This window comes from Dipodomys spectabilis, unplaced genomic scaffold (genome assembly GCF_019054845.1).
Source record: "Dipodomys spectabilis isolate Male_0828 unplaced genomic scaffold, ASM1905484v1 ptg000234l, whole genome shotgun sequence".
Classification (NCBI taxonomy): domain Eukaryota; kingdom Metazoa; phylum Chordata; class Mammalia; order Rodentia; family Heteromyidae; genus Dipodomys; species Dipodomys spectabilis.
The window spans coordinates 3,723,411-3,733,277 of NW_024870911.1; the positions used below are offsets into that span (position 1 = coordinate 3,723,411).

A 9,867-nucleotide genomic window follows, 5' to 3' on the forward strand; every position below is an offset into this window, starting at 1 on the left:
CATCTCCTCAAAACCAACAATGACAAATCAAAAAGATCCTAAGAAGACACAATATTCTGATTATCCAATTATTAACTTTAGTAGAGTAATACATTTGGCAATTTTTCAACATGAAGAAATTAATGACTTTTAACCCTTTACAACTCAGGATATAAAGTTCTTCAATTATCTCCCTTACAGAAGGCTGAAGTTTCACTGTACTTTCAAAATCAGCTACTTATAGCTCTTATTTTGAAAAATAAAAAATTTTAATGTCATCCCAAAGCTGGATGAATATACCTATTGGAAGGAAACTTTATTTGTATGTATTTTATGAAAATAGTATTGCATGCCAGGTGCCGGTGGCTCAGGCTTGTAATCCTAGTTACCCAGGAAGCTGAGATCTGAGGATTGTGGTCCAAATTTAACCTAGGCAGGAAAGTATATGAGACTCTTATCTCCAATTAACTACCAAAAGCCAAAAATGGACTTGTGGCTCAGGTGGTAGAGCATTAACCTTAAGCAAAAGAAGCTCAGGGACAGCACCCAAGCCATGAGTTCAAGCCCCAAGACTACCACACACATACATACAAAAGTAGTAGTAGTAGTGGTAATAATAATAATAATAGTGCAATGGGGAAGAAGGATAAAGTGTGACCATGGATCAAAATGCATCCTATCCATAAAGTATTTGTTAAATGGCAAATCCTTTGTACAACTACTAAAGACTTAAACAGAGTGCTATAGTTTGAAGACATATTAGCTGATTAACCCTGACTATCTTTACAGGCCCTTAGGACACTCTAAGAAGAAAGGAGGACTACAACTCATTTTTTGAAAAGACTTTTCTCTTGTTTGCTAGTATTGGTATTTGAACTCAGGACCTGGAACTAGACTGGCATGCTTGCTTGGCTAACACTCAACCACTTGACCCATGCTTTGGGCCCTGCTTTTTGCTAGTTATTTGGAAGATGGAGACCCATGGACTTTTCTGGCTTTAAACCAGACAGTTTGGATCACATCTTCCTGAGTACCTAGGATTACAAGCACAAGCTACTGGTACTCTGCTTACAACTCATTTTTAATTAAACACACATACATATGTGAACAGACATATACCCTCTTCTTCTATCCCAAGGTATCTGAAAGCTTTAGGCAAAATTATTTTACAAAGTGTTATTTTGCAAATATTACTCTGTGCCTACCAGTCAAGGCCATACCTACATGTTCAACAAGCACTCCCCATATCAAAATGTACCAAATGCAGCTGGGCACCAGTGGCTCATTCCTGTATTCCTAACTACTCAGGTCAAATCTGAGGACTGCGGCTCAAAGCCAGCCCAGGCAGAAAGTCCATGAGACTCTTATAATCAATACACCACCAGAAAACCAGAAGTGGCACTGTGGCTCAAGTGGTAGAACACTAGCCTTGAGCTGAAGAGCTCAGGGATAGCGCCCAGGCCCAGAGTTTAAGCCCCATTAGACAAAAGTAAGTAAGAAAGAAAGAGAGAGAGAGAAATAGAGAGAGAGAGAGGGAGGAAGGAAGGAAGGAAGGAAATCAAATGCAAAAATGGCTTATAATAGCCTTCTGCCTATCCTCTCCTCAATCCTCAGAGACAATCAATATTATTTTAGCCATTCAGTCTGTTGTTGTTAGTGTTTGTCTGACACTATTGATTTAAAAACTTGAGATATTACATAAGTAACATTTATTATGTTTATTAATCACTAGACACAGAACTTAGTATTAGTTCATATAATCTTTACAATTGCATAAAGTTAGTATTACTGTATCTCCATTTTAGTTTGGAGAACTGGGACAGTGAGTTAAGTAATTTACTCAGGGTCACATAGGTACTAAATAACTTAACTGGGATTTGATACAAGCATCCTAACATCACTATTCATACTATAAGTTCTCCTATGTGCCCATTCCACTCAATACTTCTGAGATAATACTCACAAATCACAATAATAATAAGCAGACAGAAAAATGACCATTCCTCAAACTAAACAAAAAAAATTTTGTTTTCTATGTCAGTAATTTTCGATTTTGGATTTGCTAGAACCCATGAGGTCACCAATTTGTCCCATTTTAATTTTATATATTAGACATGCATAATATATAGTGTTTTTAATTCTAGGTTACAATTAAATGACATGCAACATTAAAAAGGAAATCAGCTGCTGAAGTCTTTAGAAAAATATGCTTTAAAGAAGTTGCCAAGGGCTGGGAAGGTGGCTCAATGGTAGAGCGCTTGCCTTGCATGAATGAGGCCCTGGGTTCGATTCCTCAGCACCACAAAAGCAAAAAGAAAAAAAAGCCGGAAGTGGTGCTGTGGCTAAAGTGGTAGGGCACTAGCCTTGAGCTGAATCGCTGAGGGACAATGCCCAGGCCCAGAGTTCAAGCCCCAGGACGGACAAAAAAAAAAAAAAAGTTGCCAAACCAGGTGCTGGTGGGTCACGCCTGTAGTCCTAGCTACTCAGAGGCTGAGATCTGAAGATTGCGGTTCAAGGCCAGCCCAGGCAGTAAATCCCACGAGACTCTTATCTCCTCCACTTAACCACCAGAGAACTTAAGTGGTGCCAGAATGGCTCAAGTGGTAGAGCACTTACTTGCCTTGAGCCAAGAGCTCAGGGACAGCGCCCAGGCCCAGAGTTCAAGCCCCACAACTGACAAAAAAAAAAAAAAAAAGTCTGGTAACATTTTAATATTCAAGCAAGAAAAACTGTGACACAAGAATATGGATAAAATGAATGGAAATAAAGTGTTATTATGCAAATAAAAATGGAGTAGTTAGAATGAAAGGCAAAAGTTTTGAAATTGAGGAGAAAAGAAAGCAAGAGATGAGAGCTCCAGATAATCTAAGCAATCTAATTCAAAGCTATGAGTCAGAACTTTCTGAAATACAGAGCGCCTACAATTCTGTGGCAGAAGGGGTATTGTGATCTCATTCTATAAAGAGCTGAAAGGCCTTACAGAGGATGTGCTAGAAGTGAAAGAAGAATAATGATAGCAAGTCTGCTGAACTGCAGACCACCATATGGTCTCTGTCCCTCTACTAAAATCTTTATTCTAGCCATTCTAAATGATAGCAATGTGAAAAGCTTATAGGCAACACTTCAATATTTATTTGGATTCTGACAAAGTGTCATATGCATGCATGTTCCCTGTTAGGTTGCCTTCTGGAAAACATACACTATCCTTTTCATTCTATTTTAACCCTATCATCAAGAACAAAGCCATGAATGTAGTGATTAGACTTTCAAGTTCATTATCTGATAGATTTCAATTTTCAATCAGAACATTAGGGTTTGAAGGCATCTCAGGGATCATTTGGTCTAACATCTTAATCTTACAAGCAAAGAAACTAAGAGCAGTTAAACACTTACTAGCTTAAGGTTACAGAGCCAGAACTAGCACCCTAATCCTCTGACAATAAATTCATCTTTTTCCAAGTAGACTTTAAGTTCTCCATTATGATAAAAAGGATTAAATAAGTACCTATTTCATCAGGAACCAAAGCAAAAGGAAGTTCACTTTTCATATTCACTATATACCACAGACTTTAAAAGATCTGATTTACATGACAGCCTAGATCTGTGATGGCTGCTTTATAAGATATCTTTCTTAATGCAATAATTTCACAAGGTAAGCAGGAAAATGCAATCTGATACCAAGATTCTCCAATTCCCACCTGAAAAACTGGGTTCTTATTCAGTATTCTGTATTGCCTCTTTTTGACTGTACTATAAAGATTCTTAACTCCAACACAGAGTCCCACACAATACCTGACTCAAACCTTATAAACAAATGTTTACATGACTCACTAAATGGATTATTTATTTCATTAAAAAGTAAAGTACTTTTATTCTACATGCCTCTAAAAAAAGCCTACACTGTTCATCTAATTGTATAATCCCTTACAAAAAAAATGTTAATAGTAGCCAGCAGTCAGCAAAAGATTAATAATTTCCCTAAAAAAAAGGAGAAGTATCTCACTATGTAGTCAGACTTGCCTTAAACTTGGGATCTTCCTGCCTCAACTCCCAAGTGCTAGATTTACCGGTATAATGCATAGATGGCATCACCATACCTGGCAATGCCTAATTTCTTCATCCTCCATACAAGTCATCTGTTCAACAATTACTTGATGAAAAACTAGATGTATGACTGTCTTAAAGATTAAAGGCAAACAAAATATTCCTGTAAGATTCTACTCCACACAATAAAAACTCAAATTTCAAAATCACTCACCAGGGCTGGGAAGGTGGCTCAGTGGTAGAGCACTTGCCTTGCATGCATGAGGCCCTGAGTTTGATTCCTCAGCACCACATAAGCAAAAAGAAAAAAGCCGGAAATGGCGCTGTGGCTCAAGTGGTAGAGGGCTAGCCTTGAGCTGAAGAGCTGAGGGACAGCGCCCAGGCCCAGAGGTCAGGCCCTTCGACCAGACCCCCCCCAAAAAAAAGTCAAAATCACTCACCAAAATGAAAGTGTGCAACATTTATCTCTTTCTTCCAGCAAAGAAACAACATTAACTGAGCATCTACAATGTGTCCAGTCATGAACCTTGACATGGTTTCACAACATAGACAAGTAAATTAAGCAACACTGTATTTCCTAATACACAAGTGAGGCACAAAGAAATTAAGTTCTTAATAATAGCTTAATTAGTTATTAAAGATTTAAAATAAGAATCTAAATCTGCTGGATAGGTCTCAAGACCCACTATTATCACCCCACTATTATAAATATGAAACAAAAACTCAGAGAGGCAGCATGCCCATGAACACGAGGGCAGGAAGCAGCAAAACAATGCCAGATTTATACCAAGTGCAAGAAACTAACCATTAGAAAAATGCAGAGTCTGGAGGCATGGCTAAAGCACCTGCTTAGCAAGCTCCAAGTCCTAAGTTAAAAACCAGTACTACTACAAACAACAACAACAACACAAGTCTACATGGTTCTGGAGCTTAAGACTCAAAGCATTTAAACTAATTAGACCATGTGCTTTGTGGGGCTGAAAAAGAATGGTATGTACAACAGTAAAACCAACTCCTATGTTCAATGAGGATGAAGTTGTTTTCTAGTAAGAGCTTTTAAATGGCAACCTGAAGTCTGGTCTCTAAACTTTGAGCTAACCGGCCACTCTATTATACCAATGAATCTCTGGATTTATTATAGTTAAAATTATTCTAAAAGTAGAAAAATAGCATACTAGAGAGCAAAGGTTTATGAAACACAGTACAGGAATAAATAACAGAAATATTTCTTAGCTGGATGCTGATGGCTTAGGCCTGTAATCCTAGCTACTCAAAAGGCTGAGATCTAAGCATCAAGGTTAGAAGGCCAGGTAGACAAATCTGAAAGACTCATCTCCAACTAACCAGCAAAGGAAGCCAGAAGTGAGCCAGGCACTGGTAGCTCAGGACTGTAATCCTAGATAATCAGGAGCCTGAGATAGGAGGATTGTGATTTGAAGCTAGTGTGGGCAGGAATGTCTGTGAGACTGTTTTCTCCAATTAACCACACACAAAAAAGCTGGAAGTGGCAAGCCACGCATGTTTTCTCTCTCAAGTCGAAAGCGGATCTAAAATAAAAAACTCCCAGAGCCCGAGGCTCACATCTGTAATCCTAGCTACTCAGAAAGCTGACATCTGAGGATCACGGTTGAAAGCCAGCCTGGGCCAGAAAAGTCCACGTTACTCTTATCTCCAATAAGCCACCAGAAAACCGGAAGTGGCACTGTGGCTCAAGTGATAGAGGGCTAGCCTTGAGCTGAAGAGCTGTGGGACAGTGCCCAGGCCCAGAGTTCAAGCCCCACAACGGATCAAAAAAAAGCAAACTACCAAGTAAGCAGGTAGACTTCCAGGGTTGTTCATCCAGAATGAATCTGTCTTCATCCCTTAACTTCGAAAGCTACGTGAAGCCCGACGCCAGGGGCTCACGCCTGCAATCCTAACCCCTCAAGAGAATAAGATCTGATGGTCAGAGTCCAGGATGGCCTAGGGAGGAAAAGCCAGTTAGCTAGCAAAAAGCCGAAATGGCTCAAGTGATAGAGCGAAAGAACCTGAGGGGCAGTGCCCAGCCCCAGAGTTCAAACCCCAGTACCAACACACACACACACACACAACCGTACGAACACTCTGAGTACCTGAGGATGCTGTACTATAGCACCCCCGCCTCAACCACTGTGGATCATTAGAAACCAGAATCCATAAAAGAATAGCTTCTGCGTCTGCATCAGCGCTAGTTCGGCTGGAAAACTCACGAGATAAACAAGTTTAGAATGTGACCAGAGAAGGCACGGAGAACGGTTTGCTTGCACGGGGAGATACTACTTAAGATTGTGATGGGGAAACGTGTTGCACCGTCCTCTCCTGATGCTTTGAAAATAAGTAATAATAACAAGAACAACAGCAACAGTAATGAAACTGTGTGACCAGCTGAGGTGAACGTGAGTCTCTTCAAAGTTCTGACCTCTCTTTGCAAACGCTTAAGGACAAATGCTCAAATCAGGGCACCTGACACGGGGAGGTTCTCCCTATAGCATACCCCGGAAGGTCATCTCTTTGTCCAAGAAACTGTCCCCCGCCGCTGGCCTCAGTGGATGGGGACAGTGTCATTCGCCCTACCAGAAAGGGAAGGGAAGGGGGGGGGGGGGGGATCAAAGCCAGCCGCACTTCCTGCCGGTCCCGGAGCGGCTCCGAGCCAGACTGAGGGGCTCCAGCTGCGGCTCCCGAGCAGCCCCAGGCCCCGCTGGCCTCGGCACCCGCCAGCCGCGCCGCGGCGGGGCCGAGCCGTCCGCATCCCCACCCCGGCCCGCCGGGGCCCCCGCCGGGGCCCGCGTCCCCGGGCCCGCCCCGGCCGGGCCCGCCCCGCTATCTCCTCCCCGTTATCCGCTGGCCGCCGCCGCCGCCGCCGCCGCCGCCGCCGCCGCCGCCGCCGCGCTCGGGCCTGGCTTCGCCTCCCCACCCTCCCCAAGTTCCGCTCGGCCCACTCCTTCCCTCCCCTTCCCCCCCCACACACCCACCCACGAAGGCGAGGCTAGGGGAGAGAGGCCCCCCGGCGGGCCGGGGTGGCGGGAGGCGCCGGGAGCCGTCCCTCACCTCTGGATGAAGAAGGGGCACGCAGCCCGCCTCGGTATCGTACTCATCCGGGCCGTCCGCCATCTTGGTGTTAAATCCCTCCTCCCGCTGCATGCCGGGAGAAAGCGTTTCACCCTCGCGGGGCTCCGGCGAGGCGGAGGGCGAGCGTGAGGGTGAGCGCGAGCCCCGCCGGAGGCGACGCGGCCTCCCTCAGCCCCCGTGACGCCCCCCCTCCCCCCTCACTCCCAGTCGGCTTCTCGGGAGGACGCACGCGCGCCCCTGTGCGCGTGCGCGCCGAGCTCGGGCCGGCCCCGGCCGGGAGCGCGCTCTGCTGCACTGCGCCGAGGCGGCGGCCCCGGGGCGCGGCGGGTCGGGGGCGGGGTCCGGGCCTCGGGGCTGACGGGCGCCTGCGGCCATCCAGGGAAAGCTGCGCGGGCTGATAACATCGCTATGGAAATCCGGCGGCGGCGGGAGAGCGCAGACCGAGCCCCGGGGCCTCGGCCAACCGTGCTCTCCGCGGTCCTCTCCGGGGACCCCCGCGTCCAGGATCCAGGCGACCCCGCACCTGGGGACCGGGACCAGCGTGCGTCCCTCCTTCGGACGGAGAAGCATCGGTTGTCCCCACCCTGGAAAAGGTCGCTTGGAAGCATCGTTGTACCATCTTGAACGGGCAGCACACTGACCTTGGCCAGTTTGCCCAGCTGCCTTTCAAGAATAAAAGCTGGGGGTTTTCAAGGATAAAGAAAAAGATCAGCCTCCCCACCTTGCCGGGACGGGGCGGGGGGGGGGGGGAGGAAGACGAGGATGAAATGGGGGGGCTTCCTCCAGAAAGGCTTTGGCACATGATCCGCCCTCCTTCCAGCTTGTATTACTAGCACGTAAAACACTTGCAAGGCCGCGCGTCCCACCGGCTGCATTTTAGTGCAACCTGGAATTCAGAGCTCAAGTCGTTTTGAACGGCATTCACTTAAGTGTGACCCAGATAACATGACTCGAGTCATTTTTTTCCCCCCTCAAATGATCTTATGTGGGCTGTGGGATGGAGAGGAAGAGATTGCTTCCTAGAAATGGGCTGTGAAATAATTTTAGGAAGCATCTCTTGTTTTTAGCGTTAAAAACGGTAACTCTGAACAGCTCAGAGGTAGTTTAGTAACGGCCATGAAATGATGAGTTAAGAAAGATCTGTTCTGCCTTCTATCAGAGACCCGCTGGAGGAAGCCTGAAGCCCAACCAAACTTGTAAATCGGGGAGGGGAAGGGGGGAAGCAAAGGTTAACACAGGAAGAGAAGCACAGACCTCTTTGTGAGGTTTAAAGGGGTCTAGGGAGAGAGTTGCTCTGGTTAACTTGGACTTGGGCGAAATTTCGATTATCTAATAATGGGGTATATAAAGTAATCAGTGAAACTAGCTAAATAGACTAGAGGCCTCATTGGTAAAAGAGTAGCAATCACTGAGGGAGAAATGTATATGGCATTCTTCAGCTGCTTCACAATGGTGGTAGCAAAGAGAAGATTCTGGCTTCATTTGTGTGGATCCTCCCAACACAAGTGCTTTTTCTCCTTTTGATCTTCATTCCTTTGGTCCTGCCTGGAACCGTGCGAAACATAACAATTAGAATTTCACCTTTGGTACATGAAACTGCTTTCAGACACATGATAACTTGGGCATACGTCGTTTTCATTACAAAATTTCAGTTATCTTGTTCCTCCTTACCCTTAGGCCATGCTTCCTACAAATACAGAAAAGAAGGAAGAAAGAATGGAAATAGAGATTGCAGCATAGAGATAGTACTGAAAGAAGTAGAGTGAAGAAACTGGGTGTGGAGATGCAAGAGAAACGTGTATCCTAGGTGCCATGTATTAGGAACATTAGTGTGTTTTGTGGAGATAGCCATAAAATGAAAAATTTCAGCCTTACCAAGTTCACCTAGGGCCTGAATGGAAGGATTAAGCCAAATTCAACCAGAAGAAAAAAAGAAAGAGGGAGGGAGGGAGGGAGAGAAAGGAAAAGAAAGGGAGGGAAAGAAAAAGAAGGAAAGAAAGAAAAAGAGAGGGAGGGAAAGGAAAGAGAGGGAAGGAGGGAGGGAGAGAAAGAAAAAGAAAAGGAAGGAAGAAAGAAAAAGAAGAAAGAAAGGGAGAGGAAGGCAAGAAGGCAGGCAGGAAGGGAGGGAGGAAGGAAGGGAGGGAGGGAAAGGAAAGGGAGAGAGGGAGGGAAAGAGAAAGGAAGGAAGGAAGGAAGGAGGGAGGGAGGAGGAAGAAAGAGAAAGAAAGGGAGAGGAAGACAGGAAGGATGGAAAGAAGGATGGATGGATGGAAGGAAGGAAAACGGTCATTTTTAGCTTGGTGCTAGTAGTTCACACCTGTAATCCTAGCCACTCAGGAAGCTGAGATCTGAAGATCAAGTTTTAAAACAAGGCAGGAAAGTCCATGAAACTCTGATCTCCAATTAGTCACCAAAAAGCTGGAAAAAGAGCTGTGGCTCAAATGGTAGAGTGCTAGCCTTGAGCAAAAAAGCTCAGGGGACAGTGCTCAGGGCATGAATTCAAGCCACAGGGCTGACAAAAAAAAAAAATGTGTGTGTGTGAGAGAGATTTAGCCCACATGGTAATTTTTAAAAAGATATTTAATACCAAAATTCAATAAATCAGGCAATCTACATTTAAATCTAGATTTCTATTTTGTCTGGAAAATATGAGGAATACTTGGCCTTCTTCAACCTCTACTGGGCCTAAAACCAGTGGTCTTTATTCATTTTTGATACCTGGCTGGCTTCTGAAGACTTTTTACTTATGACCTTTTA

General features: G+C 45.0%; 1 protein-coding gene across 2 annotated transcripts in view; it reads right to left on the reverse strand.

Annotated features, from left to right (window-relative positions):
* Window positions 1-7,292, reverse strand: part of Zdhhc17 (zinc finger DHHC-type palmitoyltransferase 17) — a 72,002-nt gene extending 64,710 nt beyond the window's left edge. For both annotated transcript variants that reach the window (XM_042698620.1, XM_042698619.1), the window contains exon 1: window positions 7,090-7,292. In XM_042698620.1, coding sequence (XP_042554554.1) covers window positions 7,090-7,182 — 93 coding nt within the window. In that variant the 5' untranslated portion in view covers window positions 7,183-7,292. The remainder of the gene's footprint in view (window positions 1-7,089) is intronic.
* Window positions 7,293-9,867: the final 2,575 nt, after the last annotated feature.